The sequence below is a fragment of the Apaloderma vittatum genome, unplaced genomic scaffold (assembly GCF_000703405.1).
Source record: "Apaloderma vittatum isolate BGI_N311 unplaced genomic scaffold, ASM70340v1 scaffold5009, whole genome shotgun sequence".
Lineage (NCBI taxonomy): Eukaryota > Metazoa > Chordata > Aves > Trogoniformes > Trogonidae > Apaloderma > Apaloderma vittatum.
Window position 1 is genome coordinate 2095 of NW_009735674.1, and position 21305 is coordinate 23399.

At 43.2% G+C, this 21305-nt stretch overlaps 2 protein-coding genes across 2 annotated transcripts; one reads left to right on the forward strand and one right to left on the reverse strand.

The window, feature by feature from the left end:
• The first annotated feature begins 1231 nt into the window (after positions 1–1231).
• On the forward strand, positions 1232–12487 carry PDIA6 (protein disulfide isomerase family A, member 6). Its single transcript, XM_009876663.1, has 12 exons — positions 1232–1401; positions 2468–2525; positions 3259–3385; positions 3846–3952; positions 5374–5507; positions 5920–6034; positions 6586–6726; positions 7813–7897; positions 7991–8063; positions 9061–9219; positions 11172–11268; positions 12009–12487. Exons 1-12 carry the CDS (start codon positions 1232–1234, stop codon positions 12075–12077), a joined length of 1335 nt encoding a protein of 444 aa, XP_009874965.1. The 3' UTR covers positions 12078–12487.
• Positions 12488–14012: 1525 nt separating this feature from the next.
• On the reverse strand, positions 14013–20798 carry ATP6V1C2 (ATPase, H+ transporting, lysosomal 42kDa, V1 subunit C2; the record flags this gene model as incomplete). The annotated part of the gene is made up of 9 exons (XM_009876664.1): positions 14013–14102; positions 14700–14829; positions 15243–15340; positions 15643–15736; positions 16161–16253; positions 17187–17255; positions 18324–18422; positions 19969–20060; positions 20704–20798. Coding segments are annotated over 9 exons (860 nt in total), but the record flags the coding sequence as incomplete, so codon positions are not given.
• Between the last annotated feature and the right edge of the window lie 507 nt (positions 20799–21305).

Genomic DNA, 21305 nt, shown 5'->3' on the forward strand with positions numbered 1-21305 from the left:
GAAAAAGTAATGACTTTATTTATTTTTTTTTTAGTTTTATAAGAATGTTTGATATGTTAACCAGAGAGATTGAGCTGTTGTTTTACAGTCTGTTACTAGAGAGATAAATCAGTGCTAGACCAAGATCATCATGAGTGAGAAAGAAGCAGCTCCTTACACTACCAGTGTGTCAAGTGCTGGCCCTAAAACCAGTGTAACTGTATTGTCTACTCTTTTCTGTGGGTCTGAATCATGGGTCATCTACCTCCACCACCTGCGACTCCTCGGACGCTTCCATCAGCGCTTCCTCCGTACGATCCTAAACATCTACTGCACTGACTACGTGACTGATGTCACTGTCCTTGAATGGACAGGGGTCACCAGTGTTGAGGCCGTGCTGCTGAGGACGCAGCTGTGCTGGGCAGGGCAGGTCTCCAGGATGGAGGATCACCGCCTCCCTAAGGTTGTGCTCTGTGGTGAACTGGTGGTGCGTTGTGGTAACCGCCCCCCCCCCTGCCGCAACAGAGGAGCCCCAAAGAGGAGATACAAGGACTCTCTGAAACAATACTTCAGCCATATTGACTGCCATCAGTGGTCCACTCTGGCCTCGTGGAGACACACCATCCATAATGCTGCTGCCTCCTTTGAGAACGCACGTAGAATTAGTCTCAAGGAGAAAAGACAACACAGAAAGAACCGTGCCTTGCCAATACCACCTGAGGAGACTTTCCGCTGTGCCTTTTGCAACTGGACTTGCCTGCCCCACATCGGCCTTTTTAGCCATCAGTGCGCTTGTAGCACGTGTGGGTAGAGCCTTTCCCATATCCCTGTTTGTGAACACCAGCCATGATGATGATAATGTACTAAGATCAGCTGGGACAGTCCTGCATTACATGATCCTACGAAAGAAGTGCTTGAGTGCAACAGATGTGGCCAATTGGCTCAGGAATTTCTGTTAGAAAACTGAAAGTTTATTGTGGCAATCCTCGTGGAAGTTCTGTTGATCTGGTACCAGCAGCAGTTAGGGTATCTTTGAACAAAATGCTCTCTGGAGAGCCACAGTAGTTTTAGGCACAGAGAATATATTATGTGACCCTGTGGAATCATGATTTAAGTGAGGCGTTAAAGCTTTTTTTTTTTTTTTCTCTAGTTAAACTGATTTTTTCCTTCTCTTTTCCCATGCTTAGTTTCAGGGAGTGGGGAGATGATTTACCCATGGCAACAGGAGAATCATCATGAATGTTCTGCAGCAATGCTGATTGTTTTGCTTTTTGTTCTAGGCACAGTGAGCTGCACCTTATTCCTGGCAGTTAATGGTTTATATTCAGCCAGTGATGATGTGATAGAGCTGACACCAACAAACTTCAACAAGGAGGTCATTCAGAGTGAGAGCCTGTGGCTGGTGGAGTTCTACGCCCCATGGTAAGAATTCCAGGTGCTACTTGCTTGCTCTTATTGTGGAGGAGCAGTGTACGAATCTGCTGCGGATTGGTCTGAGGTTTCATTCAGTTGTTGGTAGTACAGTTATCAGTTTGGTGGTCTCATGACTAACAAAATAACTGTAGTTAGGATTCCTGTTTTAAATATAATTTAAAAGGCAGGAATTGGTTTCAAGTTGCTGAACAAAGTCTAATAACCAAACCTTGTATGCCATTTTACTACTTCAATCTTTCTGCTGGAATTAGTGTGAAAAATGATCAATCATAATGCAGTAGGTAACTGAGAAGGCTCCTCACTTCTGAAACTGATTCTGATATGAAAGTGCAGATCTGAATTCACACTTAGATTTGGTGGTTTTCATTGCAAAATACTGTCTTTGTGCGTCTCAAATTAGCTTCTCTATATCCTGTCCTGCTCATATCCAGAGTGTGGAGTCTCTTCCATGTAAATTCTGGTGAGGAAACGTACATCTTTGTACAAATGCTCTGTGCTATTGCCATCCAAAGCTCCATGGAGTGCAGGAAGTGGCCTTTTATTGCAGCAGCCTGACTGTGTCTTCATTGAGAGGCTTAGTGGAAAGGTTTCCTGTGCCTTTTCCAGTGTTGTTGCAGCTTTACTGAACAATGATGAAAAAGTATAGAACGGATAAGCAAACTGGCAGCTCCCATTTTCCTACAAATTTGTGATGCTGTGATTATACAGCAGTTGCCAGTCAGCTGTTGGTCTTACCTCTCCAGATACTTCCAGGAAATGTTGTGCCACAGATTCTTGCTAGTTAAGAAGTTACTTCTGGAGTAATTTTTTCAGGCCATGTGTATATGTCTGTGTGCACTTATGATACATGTGGAGATTTTTCTTCTGAAGTCTGAGTGATGATGTGATGTTCCCCTCTTCATGAGTAGATCCTAAGTCTCCTACAGTTTGCTGTGAGTTACTCTTCTGTAATTGCAGGAACAACAAGATTGGTCTGTGCTTTCTGAAATAGCTGTCAAATATGAATGACAATTACTGATTTGTTGTGTTGGGTTTTTTTTCCCCAAAAAAAAAGGTGTGGTCATTGTCAAAGACTAACGCCTGAGTGGAAGAAAGCAGCAACAGCATTGAAAGTAAGTTTAACTTTTCAAATGTGCTTGTTCCGAGTGGACTGAGAAAAGTTTGGCTGTTTGTCTTTTGGCATGGGAACACGGAGATGGGATTATTTGTTTAATTATACTTGTCCAGCCAGAGAAGCGGACAGTCAAAGGCACTTGAAGATGGGATTTTATTTTATCTTTTTTCAAAGAAATTGTTGAACTGTAGAGGAAACAAGTCAATTCTGTCCCTGTGAGTTCCTGCTTTTAACAGCACCAGAAGACATTAAAACCCAGCCATTCCCCAAAATAGCATGTTTCTCTTTTCTTCCTCGCTGTCCTCTCACCTGCCTCTCAAGTACAGGAACAACTTGAAAACAGCTTTGTAAGCTGTTGGTGATGAATATTTCTTTAATTACAGGAAACTTGGTTATGTAGTGATTTGCAGAACTATTGCCCATGTAAAGCATGTTCCTCTTGGTAAAGCCTGAACAAGTAAAAGGCCTCCTCAACCTCAGTCAAAAAAAAGACCCAATCAAAACAGAAAGACTATCACCCAACAAAACCAAAGCAACTTAAAACTTAGCTTGTCAGGATGAAGGGAGAAATGGGCATATATGGTGCTCTGTAGTTTAATGCTTAACACCTCTCTTCTGGTGACTGTTTTCTTACCCTCCTAATAACTCCCTCTCCATCAGGCACAGAGTATAAAATGTGTTAAATCAATGTAGAAGTAATTTTTCTGTTTTGTTTTATTTTATTTCCACAGGGTGTAGTGAAAGTAGGTGCAGTAGATGCAGATAAACATCAGTCCTTGGGTGGCCAGTATGGAGTCAGAGGGTTTCCAACTATCAAGATATTTGGAGCCAACAAGAACAAAGCAGAAGATTATCAGGGTAAATGTGATGCTTTTTTTGCATGTTGCATGCCTAAAAACTTCCCTCAGTACAGTAACTGTGGTAGCTGCTAATGCTGTCTTGTGTGGTATTTCCTTCCTGTCTAGTGCTTGTAGTAACTGAGAGACAGATGAGTGGTACTTGTGTGTCATAGTAGGGGCTAACAGTCCTGCCTGACAGCGTGTCATTGTTGGAGGCTGATAGGCAGTGCCAAAGAATTACTCCTTTCTTCCTGCTTACCGGGAGCTTGCGTAAGGTGGGTAGTTAAAAAGTGAAGTCAGTCTTGCTGCTTGTGTTGAAGTCAGTGATGTCCCACCATTAGTACCGTACCGCTCATAGTCCTGTCTTGCTTTTCATGAAAGATCCTTGGGGTGAGGGAGTATTAAGTTTGTGATTAAGTCAGGGGCCTACCTTAAGCTGGCCTTCTGATGCTTTGATAACTCATTTTGCTGCATTGCAGGTGGCAGGACAAGTGATGCTATTGTTGATGCTGCTCTAAGTGCTCTTCGGTCCCTGGTGAAAGACCGTCTTAGCGGCAGAGGTGGAGGATATAGTTCTGGGAAACAAGTAAGTGAGGGAATGTGTGTGTTTATTTTCAACTGGAAGCTCCCTAGTACATGAGATCAGAGTTTTTCTGTATGACTTAGTTCAACAGACCAGTTGAAGTTGGAAAGTACCTTGGGAGGTTATGTAGTCCAGGCCCCCTTGCCCCATGCAAGCTCAACTAGAGCAGATTGCTCAGGGCAGTATCCCTCAGTTGTGAATATCTGCAAGGACTGAAACTCCACATGGACTGTGCTCTGGAAAACCTGTTCCGGTGTTTGACCACTCTCAGAGTAGAAACATTTTATGTTTAAATTCCCATGTTTCAACTTATGCACTTTTCATCCTGTCACTGGTCATGGCAAAGAGGAGTCTGCTTTTGTTTTTTTTACTCCCCTCCACTCGGGTATTTTTGTATGTGGGTAGGATCCTTGCCGAACCTTCTCTCTTTCCTATTGAGCAACCCCAGCTTTCTCAACTTCTCATCATACGTCAGATGCTCAAAGCCCTTAATTGGCTTTGGCCCTTGGCTAGACTTTCTGCAGTGTGTGCATGCCTCTTGGACTGGGGAGCCAAGAACTAGACCCAGCACTCCAGGTGTTTCACACAGGGCTGAGCAGACGGAAGGATCGCCTCCCCAGACCTGCTGGCAACTCTGCCTAGTGGAGCTCAGGAGGCTGTTTGTCCCCTTTACCACAGGGATGCAGTGCTGGCTCATGTTCACTTGTCCACCAGGACCCCCAGGTCTGTCTGATCAGTCCAGCTGATCAGTCCCCAGCCTGTCCTGAGGTTATTCTTCCCCATGTGCATTTCCCTTTGAACTTTGATGTCCCTGTTAGCCCCATTCTTCAACTGGCTGACATACTAGTCTAAGGTAGATTGATGAGGGTTTTCTTAATTTGGTAGTGTTCCTCTGAAGTTGGCTTACTGGATTTTTCCTGAAGGCAAGTTGAAAAGCTTCTGGCTCCTACTGCTGTTTCTAAATCATGGAGCAAGTACGCTCTGACACCCTCAGGGTGGCCAAATAGATGACCTAGATGGACTGTGCCTTGTAGTGTGTACTGCATGCACACTTTTTTCTTCTTTTTTTCCTTTTCTCCTGAAAATCAGGGCACAGTGCGGGGTAGTGGGGTTGGAAAGTACTTTATTCTTGGACAGATGAGAGTATGAAGAACTGAGGAAGTGTTCCCACGTCTTCTTGATAGTCAATTTGACTCGAATTCTTTCTTCTTTTTTCAGACAAGGCTCACTTGCTGTTTCTTGAAAGTGCTGTGGGAGTAGGCTGTGTGTGTAGTCAGTTCTATAATGGGGAAGTTGTATGACCTAACATTGCCTGTTTTGTATCTCATTCAAATAAAGACCATTTGGTACAACATGACACACAGGCTTGTGTGGGAAACCAATCCTGACCACTTTTTATTTGGGGGTCTGTTTGTTTCTTACAGAGCCGAGAGAGCGGAGGTGGAGATAAGAAAGATGTGATCGAGCTGACTGATGACAGCTTTGATAAGAACGTCATAAACAGTGATGATGTGTGGATGGTGGAGTTTTATGCCCCATGGTGTGGGCACTGCAAAAAGTAAATGAAGCTTTTCTTTGACAATTCAGTTCCCAGTAGTTGCTTGGTTTTGTGCAATAGCCTTAACTCTCTAAAAGAAACTTTGCATCTCTGGTATACAAGAAGTGGAGTTTTCTGTGAGTTTTGTTAACAAAAATGTGTGGTCTTCTCAGGGCACTTTGGTGCTACTCTGGCTGCATTCCACCTTAGCAGTAAAATTCCCAATTACCAGTGGAAGTAAGATCTAGAAGTTGCATTAACCTTTCATTCGTTCAGATGCAGGACTTCAGGCTAATTTAGAATAACCTCCCTATCTGTCCTTCTCTGCAGGCTTTTGATTTTTTCTGAGTGGATTAGCTACCCAATGTTGGAATGTGGTATACTTTTGCTAACTCTAAGAGAACTCAGGGCACTCGTACTCTTTGTTTTTCAGCCTGGAGCCAGAATGGGCAGCTGCTGCCACAGAGGTGAAGGAACAAACAAAGGGAAAAGTAAAGTTGGCTGCAGTAGATGCAACAGTCAATCAGATGCTGGCAAGCCGATACGGGGTGAGTGTGCTCTGCGGTGGTTACAATATCCTTTCCCTTCCCAGTAAGTCAGATTTCACTTTACTTCAGTGCTTACTGAGCTGTTTCTTCATCTGGTACCACTTAAATGTTTGTTGCTAAAATTGATGTTAAGTGACATGCCTTTTTTCCTGAATGTCGGTGACAATATAAATAAATGAGGTGAGAGAAAAGGAATAAATCTGGATATAGGCACAATGCTATTTGCCCACAGACAAATCAGGAAATTAATGTCTTATAAATGTGAAGAGTTAAGATAGTCCTTGTGGTACTTAAATCTGCAGTGCTTGGTGGTGCATCTAAATGGAGAATGAACCGCTACTGTGTTTCAGTGTATGTTAATGCTGTTTTTTTGCACAAGTAGGAAGCTACAAAATTATTCCAGGTTCAGTCGTCCCATGCTGTGAGACTTGGTTCGTGTAGATGTTAAATCTGTTTCTTTTCTCTTAATCTAGAATGTATCAGAGTAGTACATAAATCTGAATATTTATGGTGGAAGTTGTTTGAGCTGATGGCTTAAATGTGTCTTGCAGATTCGTGGGTTTCCCACCATTAAAATCTTCCAGAAAGGAGAAGACCCTGTTGATTATGACGGTGGGAGAACTCGATCTGATATCGTTGCTCGTGCTCTGGATCTGTTTTCTGATAATGCGCCACCGCCTGAGCTCCTGGAGGTACCTCTACATCATTTACTCAAATTGCAGCACTACGTTAACTGTAAATAAAACAGCCTAGGTGCACACTGCTTTGCAGCAGAAAGTCAAGAATGACAAGTCTGATCATTCAGCTTTATGTTATTTAACTTTTACTGTGAATTTGTTGTTGACTGGAAGAATATCGGAATTGATACAATGAAGACACTGACAGGATGGTACCAGGGTGTCTGAATTCTCTCTTGAATGAGTGAAGAAGTTGGGTTGCATGCTCCATGTATTTTCTTACAAGAGGGCGGAGTTTTATCACTTATAAGCCATCCATTAGGAGATCTATGATGACTAATCTTGCTTGTTGTCCAAAAAACTCCACCCTTTGTATGGTGATTTCTAGTTTCAGCTTGATGTTGATAGATTTGAAATGGTGATCAGTTGTCTGCAAAGCGGGATGCATGCAAGACAATCCACTGGAGGCAGAAAGAAAAAAAAGTATTTTTACCATTAGTAGATTTTCAAAAGATATTTCTAAATGGTGTATGTACGTAATGTTAGTACAGTAGTACATGTATATAATTGATATACATGTATTGGGCTTTGAAATTTTTTTGCTGATAGGGGTGCACAATCAGTTTGGAAACTACTGATGAAAATAAATGGGTTGATTCCTTTTTAAGCTAGATAGCACAAATCTGGTATTGCTCTGTTAATGTTTAATGGTCTTCATCTTCAGCAAATGCTGTGCTCTGCTGGATCGCCTTACGCTGGCAGTACCATGAATGAAACCTATGGGCATAGGCCTGGGTGTGCTGTTTCCTTGTCCAAGGACCGTGATTTTGAGCAAGCAGTGACATCTTGTTTTGTTCTCTGTAAGCCTAATTTGGTACTGCTTGCTTCCCTGTTGCTCTAAGTCTTAACAGAAGACTTTTGTGAACTCTTTGTAGTTACTCTTGTGTTGGCAGACCAGTGAAGTAGGAGATACTTGTAAGGTTTTTGTGTCAAGTCGTATCAGTGCTGATTACCTTGTAGGATGGAGTTGCCAGGCTGTTGGAGGGAAGTGCAGTCACAGCGAGGTAACACTCTCATTGACTTTCTGTCACTTTCTTCTAGATAATTAGTGAAGATGTTCTGAAGAGTACCTGTGATGCTCATCAGCTCTGCATCATTTCTATCCTGCCTCATATTCTTGACACAGGTAGATAGACAAGCAAGCAGACTTCTGGATGAATTTATTACTTTAAGCATGTAGTTGTGTGTTTTAACTTGTCTGATTCTATTTGTTAAACAGGTGCTTCCGGGAGGAATTCTTACTTGGATGTCATGTTAAAAATGGCTGAAAAATACAAAAAGAAAATGTGGGGGTAAGTGTCGTCATAGACTGGTAGTCTTGGAAAAGATGTGAGCATTTTTGAAGGTAACAGGATAGTTGGAAGGTAACAGGTGTTGGAAGGGACCTTAAGAGATCATCTAGTCCAGCCTCCACTAAATCCTGCACTTACCAGTGATACCTAAGCATTAATGAGATCATATTAAGCACCTTTTACTTGTCTTGAATGCTAAAGTATCTTTGGGGCTTCTGTGGAGAGTGAGAGTTGTTCTGACCCATTGACGCCTGTGAAAATGGGGCAAAACAGCATGAAAGCCTGGGGAAAAATGCTGAGGTTGGCTGATTCCAGGGGTTCCTCAGGTGCTATTTGGAACAGCCTGCCCAGAGAGGTGGTTGAGTTCCTGTTCCCTGAAGGTGTTTCAGAGATGGGTAGATGTTGTGCTGAGGGACATGGTTTAGTGGTGTTGATGGAGCTAGGACAAAGTTTGGACTTGATCTTGAAGGTCTCTTCCAGCTGAAACTGTTCTATGATTCTAAGATTCGCTAAGCGTTAGAGGAACTGAGAGCTGAGCAGTGAGGAACTAATTTGGAGTGAAATACTGGTTTTGCAGTCTTTGTCCGGAAGTCCCCCACAGTGGGATTTGGGCAGTAGTACTTTGTTGTGTTTAGATCAGTGGCTTGAGCCATTTTAAAACTTAGTTAATATAGTCTGTAAACTTAGTTAATATAGTCTGTAAATTTGTTCAGCTTGGTAACATAGTTCCTTCCCTGGGCTGCATTTGACGGCTGTTCTTCTGATCCAGCTTTCAATTGCTGTGAGCATAGGGCTGGCCTAGAGGTGCTGTTGAGAACTTTCTTCTGTTACATGGTTCAAGATGTGCTGTTCTCTGCTGACTTCAGTAAAAACTGACATTGTAAAGGGCAGTTCAGAGCCCAGCTTGAACTCTGCGGGGTTGCAGGATACATGTGACTTCAGAATGGTTGTAGTGCCTATCCTAATCATGCATTTTCTATTTTGTCTTTTCCTCAAGGTGGCTGTGGACAGAAGCAGGTGCTCAGTCGGATCTCGAGAGCTCTTTGGGGATTGGAGGCTTTGGCTATCCAGCAATGGCAGCTGTTAATGCTCGGAAGATGAAATTTGCCCTTCTGAAAGGATCATTCAGTGAGCAAGGGATTAATGAGTTTCTCAGGTATGCAGTCTTTAAGTGACTCAAATCTGCCTTTAACCAAAATCAGATGAGACTTGCACAGTTAAGAGAATTGAGATGAACAGCATTCACTGGAGTAAGGGAATGATTTCAGTGGGGTTGGCAACTAATAGAGCAGTCGTTACTTTTTTATGTTGGAGAGAATTAAGAAGTTGGCCGTTTGGACTTAAATGGTGGTTTTAGCATAACTTTTGAAACCAATTTGAAAACAAATTATTTTTGATCTTGTAAACTTCAGGTTTTCTGGTAACAGAAGAAATTAATGGGACTTGGTAATCAATAGTGTTTAATTCAAATAATGCATTTTGATTAGTAATGGGGAAGTTTCCAGTTTGGGAACCTATAAATGGTTGCTCTTGTGGTTCTTCTGCGTGTTGCTGTTCATCTCTCTGGTTCGGTCTTCTGTCTCCCACCCTCCTGTTCCCCATTCCCCTGGCATCTAATAAACTATCTGGGGGAGCTGAAGCAATCCATGCAAAAAGTCAGTAGCTCTCTGCTCAGCTCAGGGTCCCTCAATCTGGCTCTTGTTGGGCAAGAGCCAGTGCTTCTCGAGAATTAAATGGGGAAAGGAAATGGAAGGAGGACAGAAGGTGGCAGCAGCACTGAAACAGTGCAGCCAAACTTAACCTGTTACTTAAGCATGATCAAAGTGAAGGGGAACTCTGCTTCTGGGGAAAGCACCGTAAGGTTTGTAAGAAAGAGCCTTTGAGAGCTCACATTAACAGTGTTGTTTCCATGTCCTCGCCTGGAGAATGGCTTAATATGGTCAGAATTGCAAAAGCAAATAAAACAGTCTTTTCCCGCCTTGCCGTAAGCACATTAATTGAACCGTGTTCCTGCTGGATCAATGGAAACAGTGATGCTTCTCTTAACCTGTGTAGGTGATCAGACACTTTTTCTTGATGCCAAAAAGGGAATGCTTTCAGAGCGTGAAGTAAAATTAAGCATTCAGATGCCAGAAGAGTAATACCAGCCAGTCTGTGCTAACACGTCAGAGAAATATCTGCCCTTCTCAGACATGGCAAATTGTCTTAGTCTGTAAAATCAATCTTCAGTTGAAGGCTCTCCTTGTGAGGGTGGATCGTGTTTCCAGGGCACAACAGCCGATTTAACAGCTTATGTCACGTAGATAATTGGTTTGATATTGTCTTACTGCAGAGCAATACTTGCTAGAATAATCTCTTACTGGACGCTTTAGCTTGGCCCTGCTGCCTAGAGAAAGCAGTGCAGTCACAGCTGGTGTAGCTGGCCAGTAACTCTGCTTGCTGTGCACAGCTTTTGTCATCCCATAAGCAGACTCAACAGTGTTTGACCAAAAATGAGGAAATTGGCTCTGAGAAGAGTGTAAAACTTGCAGATTCCACCTAGGGATGAATGCTTATTCAGTCTTGGTTATCTGTGAAAGAATGCAAAGGGGTTGCTCTTCAGGATTTTAATGTTAGGTTTTTTGAGCAGAAGCTAACTAGCTAGTGAAAGGTAGAGTGTCTCAAAGCAGAAGCTGGTTACCTCATATCCATTGTAACCTGTGGAGGCTTAGTCTCCACTAAAAAAGATCACTGGTGATTTCAAGTAATAGTTGCAGGTGACTTCCAGAGCTGGAATTATAGACTCCTCCTGGAATTGCCTTAAGCAATAAATATACTGTTAAAGGGCATGTATTTGTCCATGATTATTACACTGCTGAAATAGGAAATAGCGTAGCTCACCTAATTTGTCTCTTTGGATCCAATTGTAAATTTGCAATGCTGCTTAAAGGGCTCTCTCATTTTGTGCTCCTCAATTTGGAAAAGCTTTTGCTTTTAGGCAGTTTAGATTGACTTCAAGAGATGAGATCTCGAAGTAGGCTTTCTTTTATCTGAAGCAGGCACTGTTCTAGGTAGATGGAGACAGGAGAAATTTCTTAAATTTAATTTTTTATTTGTTTTTTTTCTCAGGGAACTATCTGTTGGTCGTGGCTCTACAGCACCAGTGGGTGGTGGAGCTTTCCCTAAAATTCACTCAGTTGAACCTTGGGATGGCAAAGATGGTGAGGTAAGAGGTGCTCCATCTCTAAAACTTCTGATGATTTGCTAGGTTCAGGAGTGACTGGATAGAGTAACTAAGAACTGGCATTGTGAAAATTCTTACTCTTCAAAGATTGTGGCAACTTGTGTTGATGGTTTCTCATTATCTAAATCCTGCCACCAGACCAAACACAAGATTTATTGTCTGACATTGTGGACAGATACTCCTGCCTAGCTGTTAGGATTTAATCAGAAAGGTGAATCCCTTGAGGTTGAAATTTGTTATTACCTGTGACGAGTAAGGGTAATGGTAGTGTACGCTTTTGAGATCTGAATATTGTTCTGCAATATGCTGACCTTACCATCAAAGTCTTAATATCAGAAAGTTTGTATGATAAAGGCTGTGTAATAAATAACACCAGTGATCAAGTTTGTTCTTAAGGTTGAATGTTGCTGTAAAAAAATAAAGTTACTGCAATCCTTTGATCTACTTCAGGTAGAATTAAAATACAGAATATGGAAGTAATTTTCTTACATAGTTTATCTGTATTTTTCTTTATCTGAAGTATTTTTATTAGTAGAAAACCACCTTCTAGTCTGAACTCTGATCACTTGTCCTGTGCTTAATACACTTTTGAGTTTTTATGATTGGAAGAGATGATGGGAGGGAGCTCTACCCTCAGAACAAAGCAAGCATCTCTCAGAGTCAGCGATGTCCTGGTGTTAAGTATTTCTAAACGCGTGCTCAAAACCTTCCCTTCTTCACAGCTTCCAGTTGAAGATGACATTGATCTCAGCGATGTGGATCTGGATGACTGGGATAAAGATGAGCTGTGAGATCTTCAGGAAACTTCTTTTCTTGGGAGAGTTTGTGCAGCAGTTTGCAACCTGGTTCACAATCAGAAGGATATTCCAGTGGCCTTTTTATGGAGAAATAGCACGTGACACACCGTGCTGTTTGATGCACTGCAGCAGTGAACTGTACGCATCTCAAGAAAACATTGCAGAAATTCTATGAATTGTCATAACCAGTAAACTTGATTGTATTCTGTGTAACAAATATTTTGAGGTCAACATGGATATTTCTTTGGAACATCTTGGGTTTTATTTTGTTGGTAGTGTGCTATTTGAGTGTTACTGGCGGCTGTTAGTGTAACCAATTTAAATTGTGATGTGTTTTCCTTTCATGGAGGTGGAACCCGGTCAGCTTCTGTTTCAATTAAAGAATAAAATATTTTTGACACACAGTGTTAGTCTCGTATAGAGTAACAGAGGTGCACATGATAAAAGCTCTCCCATTTGGATGACTTCTGAAAAATGAACTGTAGAATCAGGGCTGGTGCAGAAGGGAGTCCTGAACCACGCCCTTACTGTGACCGATCACGATGGTTTGGCCTAAAGCCTGAATAGACAGACAATCTTAGTTTAAATGCTCTTTAGTCTTCCTTTTCCTATTCCTTCTCAGGGGCTTTCCTTTCATTGTGCCAGGCTTCATAAGATCATGGAAGTGGGGTTCCTACTGCAGTGGGATTGGATATTTGGGGGAAGTTCTTTACTGAACGAGTGGTGAGGCACTGGAACAGGCTGCCCAGGGAGGTGGTGGAGTCCCCAACCCTGGAGGTGTTTAAAAAAAAAGCAGATCTAGCACTTGAGGCTATGGTGTAGTGGTTAGGTATGCTGGGATGAAGGTTGGACTAGATGATCTTCAGAGGTCCCTTCCAACCCTGAACATTCTGTGATTCTGTGGGAGACACTGGGAGCTGTTGGTCTGTTCACCAGGATTAGCGGTGAAGCTAATCCCTGTTTTAGGGCATGAGGATTTCCAGGTGCTAACAGGAGAACACCATGGTGCTGTCTACAGCAAATGGGCTAATATTTCTTCACTTCCCATCTGGCATTGTTTTGGTTTGAAGTTGTTACTTCCTTGGAAGGGGAATCGGAACTAATACTAGGGATGTTTGCTGCTTTTTAAATAAAAATACTATTACATTTTGTTGCTCTCCCTATCTTGTATTGGTGTCTAGTGAAGGGACCCTCCTGTGATCAAGGTTTTTTTATAAGTAAGGAATGAAAGAACTGAAAGTTTCCCATCTTTTCAAGGAAATAACTTACCTGTTGCCTGGTGTCTTTAAGAGATAGCCCATGGCTCATCCCTACGAAAGGCAGTGTAAGAACCACTGGTAGCCAGCAGTAACTTGACTGCAGATTTGGTGCAGGAAATGTGCTCCAAATTGTCCCAGCAGATGAGATCTCATGGAACTGTTCTGACTGAAATGTCTTGGCAAAAATTAAAGCTTATGAGTACTTGGAACTACTACAGTAAGTTTCACAGCAATTTTTTTGATTTTTTGGAATATTTTTTCTTTTAAAATAAAAAAACCCTGAGTTTTGCTCTGATGCTTTCAATTTTTCCTGTTTGTGTTTTTTTTTTATTTGTTTGCTTTGTTAGAAAAACAGGACTGTATACACCTAGTAGATCCATTAGCCACCACACTTCTTAAATTGTTTTATTTCAACTCCACTAGATACTCATCTTTGTAATTTGCCAAAAAAATAAATACTACCATAGTATTTCCTGGCTCTTGAAATATGTTTTTGTAAAATATGAACAAGAAATACTTATATTGAAGTTACTGTAAAAATTACTGGAAGCAGTAGGAAAATCTTAGGCAGTTATCCTGCTACATTTCAATTTGACTTTCAGCTTGTTTTACTGTAACGTTAGGGTCTTGGAAAACTAATCGATGAAGCTTGAGCAGTTTTTCTTCAACTTCAGTCAAGGAGACTGAGATCAATTTTGAAATAGACATAAGGATAGTATTCTTGATTACTCAGCTGTAAACCAGGGATGTCCATGCCAGGCTGCAAAAGGAAACGATATGACTTTAGTAAACAAACTGGCACAGTTTCAAGCTACAGTGGATTGCTTTTGTGCTCTTCCTTCACAGGTGGAATGGAGTTTTGTGTTTGCTGTGTTTAAGAGGGGGCATTTGTACTTAGAATCTTATGCTTGCTGGGTTTAGGCTGGTTATTACCTACTGGTTAATTCTAATTGGTTTATCTTAAATTGTTTGCGCACTTGAGATGCAGGGAAGGAAAAAACAATTTAGCATTTAGTTCTGAATTAATTTTTCAGGCTTGTGTTGATCTGAATGTTTGTAGAAGACTTAAGTTTTTTACCTAGAGGAACTGCTATAATTGAGCAGGCCTATTTCAGTCCAGTCACTGTAATCATCAGATGCTTCAACAGAAAATGCAAGCAGTCTGTGCATCTCCATCATAGTCTGAGCCTACCTGTTACCTTAATCCAATCTGCAACCACCAAGGAAGGGAGCTGTATCCAGGGCTCGGAGCATTGCCAGGTGTCAGATGTCTGCTCTGCGCCCTGGATGGTGAATGTGCTTGTTTGGCTACGCTACGACAAGGTACAGCATGTCCACGTGCAGTCCAGGTACATACATCCATTATACTTGCTGCTGCAACTTCATCCAGGTGTTTGAAGACCACATTTAGGACGTCTCTCAGGCGTTTTACCGACTTCCTATTTGGCTGCAGCAGCATTGCTTGGAAATTCACTGGGAGGCCGTACCTTGAGAAACACATGGACATACACGATCATCTGCTGGGAAAGGGCATCCACACCTTCCCCTCCTGCCCTTCTCCCTCCTCAGGCTCCTGGCATGCTAGCTGGGGCGGCACTGCAGAAACAATTGCAGTGGTGGTGTGCTGCCTCCTTACCCAAAAGCATTTTATTCTTGAAGCCGAAAGGCACCTAACTGCATCCTTCTGCTCTCCACTTCCCTTTTAAGTGCCCCCAAAGAACCATTTTTCATCAACTTTGTACGCCACCTTTTTTGTAGTCATCTGTGTTGTCTCCTGTGAACTCCTGGAGCGAGGTGCGTGAGGGATGTTCCCTCCCACAAAGGAACTGCCCCAGGATGAGAACTGTAAGTTTTGACTTCTACAGAAATCTCTGCAGGTGCTGCATGTTTACCCACTTACCTCAGGACGGATTCAACAAAAACCCTCAAGGCTTTCACGTGAATCCAAGCCACAAACGCTTCACTGAAGTTCACTTTCAGCCAGCGCAGCAACGGGCCCTGTGAGAAGAGATAGAACGGGATCACGGTCCCCTCGCTGTGTGAAGCAGCTCCATGCCACTGAAACCACCATGGGCTGCTGAGATAATTCTCAGGCCGCTCATTAGTGGCTCCCAGTTTATCAGAAACTCAGGTGACCTTGGGCAAGTTGTGTTATCCACCCTGTGCCTTGGTTTTCTGGGCTAAGTGGAGCTCACAGGAGTCTCTTGGAACCATAAAGCCATTTTGACGTGAGAGGTGCTTAGGCACGCCAGTAGCCAAGGCTGTTGTTATGTGGGCACTTTATGTGACGTGCTACTTACATATTGTTGTTTCTTATCGGACGCTAATTTCATCAGCTCTTCCTTTTCACATTTCAGCTCCTTCTCATCAAAATAAAATTCTCGAACCATGAACCTACAATTGAATGACATTTGCTCTCACAAGCCATTATCCAAGCAATACACACATTCATTTCTTCTGGAGAAGCAGGTACAGGATGTTTCAAAGTTGCTAGCCGTTTAACCAGTTAAAGTACGTGGAGAGCGGAGTTGAAGTCGCCCCCGGAAAGTGAGCTCCCTGCTGTCAGTAGCATGAGAGCACAAAGGACAATTCTGGGATCAAAAGTTTGGTGCTTGAATAACAGGATCGCTGTATCTGCTGCCACAGCTCCTTCCCACCCTCCCTGCTCAGTGGCGTTAGGACCAGCAGTAGCTCAAACAGTAAAGAACTCCTAAAAAGCCAGCGGTGGATTCAGCTGTACTGCACACAGAGTAAGCCTTGCCCTTACCCTCATCATCCACTTGCCAGCACTCCCTGCCCAGCGATCAGCACTTCTTACCTGTTCTCCCTGGCTTTAGCCTTGAAGTCATCCATCACTTTTCTAAAGAGAGTCACAGTGAAGAGTCCTCCCTCTGCATCCTCAGCAATCATCCTGTGGGAAATCCACTGCTGTGATTTGACACAGCAAATCCCTCATACCTTCTTTATCTTCCTCTTTTGCAGGTTTATTTTCATTTATGATACTGAAAAACACCCTGCTATTCAGTAACTGCTCTGACTGAAACAGGGAACAAAGGCTTTACTAGCACCAGCCACGCCATTCCCAATGTAGAACTCCCATGAGTTAAGTTCCTCAACTCATTGTGGTACACACACATTCTGCCTGCCAGATTTTTCTACATTTCTGATAACGTTCCCCCACTTTCCATGCACTTGTGTTTTCAAGCCAGGCAGCAGGAAACAGCTGTCTTCTTTCCTGGGCTTTCTGCTTCTTCCATTTCAGATAATAGCACTGCCACCTCTGGTGCCCTGGCTTGGACCTCATGGCCTGCATGAGGTGAGTGGTGGAATATTTAATTCCTAGGAAGGATTTTTTACTCTAGGTGAAAGGATAAATTAATAAGGCATTTGCTAATGCAAATGACGGTACACTGAATTACCTTATTCTACAGCAGGAAACAATTAAAAATGCAAAGATAGTGTTTGATCTTTGTAAAAAGTAGTTTCCATAAAGTTGTATTCAATTGTATATGTCTGAATTATGCCTGGATTACTGTAACACATTGTTTGTTTTACACAAAAAGCAAAGGTCCTGGTTGAAAGTATAGAGAATTAGATTACTGGAAAAGGGAACAACAAGCTAATTGTAAAAAATAAACAATGAATTTTTTTTCCTTCCTCTACATTTGCCTTCAAGAGAGTAATTTCTGATTTCAACTGAAAATGAGATTGGGCAAATCTATATGTTAACATATAGAGCCCCTGCATTAGACAAGTGATTCCTTCCAGGATCCGGCAATCCGAGGGGCTGAAACATGGCAGGGATCTGAAACAAACAGGGACTTGAACCTGGAATTTTTCTTACTTGGTGGAGCGAGGCACTACCATATCGGAGAGTGATTCGTAGGTCTTCTGCCACTGTATGTAGCTTGACCTTAGAGTGATACAAAACAAAGCAGAGTAAATCAATAATATGTACTTGAAAGCAAATGTTGTCGATAAATATAGTTAAATAAGCTAATGGTTTAGGGTAGAAGGGTTGGGGCTCTTTGTGCTGCATTATGTGATTAAGACACATTAAGCCTCTCTTCTCTTTTCCTCTCCTAGTCACCAGCTAGGGAGAGACTTCCATCAACACCGCACCCTCAATCCTTACTTTGGGTCTTGGTGAGGGAGAGCCCAGAGCAGGGAGCTGGTGATGGGAAGAATGTGGCTTTTGGAACATAGTTGCAGGCTGCCACCCAAGGTCCCACGCTCCAGGACCGCAGCAGGAGCTGCCCCTGATCCTCGGGGGTGTGTTGGGACGGGGCTATACAGAGAGGAAAAGTTTTGTGTGGGCTTCTAAGAAGGCGATCATGTAACTTCACAGCTGCCAGTGGTGGCAGTCACCCTACGTGCAGGCACTTCAACCTAAACATAAGAAAAAACTTTTTCCCTGTGAGGGTGACAGAGCCCTGGCACAGGCTGCCCAGGGAGGTTGTGGAGTCTCCTTCTCTGGAGACATTCAAAACCCACCTGGACGTGTTCCTGTGTGACCTACTGTAGGTGATCCTGCTCTAGCAGGGGGGCTGGACTAGATGATCTCTAGAGGTCCCTTCCAACCCCTGACATTGTGTGATTCTGTAATACATGGCCAGCAGAGGCCCTGTGAGTTTGACAGGTCTAATTCCTTTTATAAACTGGCTAAGCTCCAGTAAGAATATGTTTTTCTCTTTTTATTGACTGGTACCATTCCTATCAGTGGGCCGTTTGAGAACCCCCTCTGTAACCATTAAAAACCTACATCCCGATTCTGTCCTGCTCCAAGTTGGGAGCAGTCTTTGTCTCTTCCTTTTGCACCAGCACTACCCGTGGCAGAAACTGTTCCTAACTTTGCTGACAGCTCCACCCGTGCCCCAGCCACGGTGCTGAGGAGCTGCCCCAACCCAGTATCGCCAGATCCGGCGCTGAGGCCCGAAGCTCAATGCCGCGCTGAGCATGTGTGCAAGCACTACTGCCTTACTTTGGCACCACAACGAGCAGCGTGATAAGATATTCAGAATTCAGAACAAAGTCCTCTTTATGCACAATGTCTGCTAGGGTTCGAGTCAGCAGATTTCCCCTGCAGTGAAGACAAAGAAAAAAAACGTTAGTAGGAACCCTGCAGCGGCACACTGGAGGTATTGTGCTGTGGGAAGAGCTACTAGGAGTGTATACTGGGGTAGAAAAAGGAGGTGGCTAAAGAAAACACATTTCTAAAATAACTATTTGGAGGTTTTTACTGCAACTAAAAAGAATAAAAGACCAATTAATACTAATGGCAGAATATTGGTGGCTAGCACTAGGCTAGTTTATGCCCTTTATGTGAAATCACACTATTCTGCTGCTCTTGTTTCTACAGTAAGGGTGTAGATGCTTGTGAAGTGCTCACCTGAAGTTACCACCCTGCTCCCAAACATTGCTGCTCCAGCCAGAGTAAGTAGTGTTAGTATAGACCGAAGCCATCAAAGCAACCCTGGCATACCTAAACTGTTGTGGAGAAGCACACAGAGATCCCTTCAGCTGAAGAACAGTGGGAGCAGCAGCCTCGTGTGCAGGTGGGACCTGCAGGAGGGGGTTTCTTCACAGTTTAAGCCCACTTAATCATATTAAGTCCCACTAGTGCCACACACCTATGAAGTGTAGATGGCTGGGGCTGGCTGGGCATGGCTGGTAGGCGCTAGGTGTGTATGCAGAGAGAACAAAAGCCCCAAAATCAGAAAAATTTGTTCCCGCCAGAACACACGTTCCACTGAACAACAATGGGTGCGTAAGCATGTATCGTGGCTAGCATGTGAGCTAAACAGAACCAATTCTGTTCAGGGATTTTACTTTTCAGCTGAGTCCCCTCTAAGAAACTGCACTTTCTGAAGTCAGCAGCATGTTTTTGCAGACAGTGTGTGCTACTGGCAGCGATAACAGCTGATGTTCACAGTCACTGCCTGGCACTGGGATGCAGAAAGGCTCTTGCTGATACTTATTCCTGTAGTGACCAAGGCCACTGCTGGCTCTTGTGTGCCACGCTGGGGGTGCCGGGTAGTGAGAGGGGTCACAAGGAAGTAAAAAGTTGCATCTCTGGGGAGGGACGGACATGACAAGTGACCTAAAACTTAGCAGCAAAGTATTCCATTCCATATACATTATATTCAGTGTAAATCTAAGAGATTAGAAGGGTCAAGCCCTCTTCTTCAACAACGAGGGTCCAACGAGGACTCCATCTGATCTTCTGCCTTCCATCCCGATTCTGAGTTCCTCAATCCAGCTCCTGTGTCTGGTTCCTCTCTGCTGCTGAGTCTGGGGCTTCCTCGGTGCTGCCTGCTCTGCAGCATCAGTGGGGATGGCCACAGGGGGGTTGAATTCAGTATTGGTTTGTATACATTTGTATACATTTTACTATTTTCATTTTTTTCTTATTAGTACTATTATTGTTTCATTAAAGCTATTTTAGTCTTCCAATTCTTAAGTGTCTCTGCCTTATTCCCTTTTCTCTTCCCTTCTGGGAGAGGAGAGGGGTTAATAGTGAGCATCTGTCATTCATCTAGTGGCCAGCCCAGCCCTACACCTTGCCAGTGTGCACTGTCCTCAGTTCAGCCATGCACCACTCTGGATGCAAACAGGCAGGTACTTACATAGTTTTCTTCTCCAGGCTTTGCAAATTTCCTTTAATGTTGTTGTATGCAGCCGATCGGGTCTTTAGGTCTGCTTCTATCTGAGTCACTTGCTAAAACAAAGTTAAACAGTGAAGTCAACTAGTGCTTGAGGTGTTGTCCTCACCCCCCTCCCGCTACCTGTGCACCCTAACCGAGGATGGGGCTGTCAACCCCTCCTCAAACCATCTGATGGTGGCCAAGAGGTGTGAGGGCTCCGCTGTTGGGTGTGTTACAGCTGTGCCTACAGAGAGAGTTCACGGTTTCATTTGTTATCTGTGTTGAACACATCGCACCTTTCTGAATAGGCTGACAGTGTAAATAATTCATCCAGCCTGCAATGTGTTTGATTTCATGTCAGGCCAACAATTTCACAAAAGAACTCCAAAATGAAGAATAATACGGCAGTATGTAAAAACAGTAAAATATTACAGTGAAGGGGTTTCAAGTGCAGAAAGCATGTTGGTGTACTCTAGTAAATCTGATAAAGGGCCATATACTTACAGACTGGATAGGTTTAAATATATGTACCATTATTATTACATTAGAATTAAAATAATATGAACTGCTTCAGTACAAAGTGTGCGCTTCTGAGCCTGTTCCTGCCCGAACCAAAGGCAAAGCTCTCACTGACTGCTGTGAGAGGAGGGACCAAACACTGCCAAAAGACATGATTCCCCGCACTGATATAGTCTTAGAATTTGGAGTACAATTTACCTTTGATAAAGCTTCTGATATATTCTTCAGTGGCTGCTTTATGGGATATTTGGCCATGTCCCACTCAAACCGTGTCAGGTAGCTAATTAGGTCAACTGAAAATGCAAAGAGATGCATGAAAGCAGATCACTTACCAGATGGCAGGTCTAAGCTTGGATAGTAGACCCCAGCCTAGGCATAACTTTGCTCAACTTTAGAGGTGGGAGTGAACCAGAAGCCCTCCTCTGAATCACAGAATCACAGAAAGTTAGGAGTTGGAAGGAACCTCAAAAGATCATCTAGTCAAATCCCCCTGCAAGAGCAGGATCACATGGGGCAGCCACACAGGAACACGTCCAGGTGTGGTTTTGAATGTCTCCAGAGAAGGAGACTCCACAACCGCCCTGGGCAGCCTGTGCCAGTGCTCTGTCACCCTCACAGTGAAAAAGTTTTTCCTAATCCTAATCAAAATTGGATGTAGATCAAATTCCCACAGATCATATGCCTAACTTAATCACCTTTCTAAACAACCCCAAACCTAGAAGATGAAGCAGAAATCTTTCCTCCACTACATCTAACAGTATAGGACAAGCATTATTGTAAAAATGGCTGTATCAGCAGGA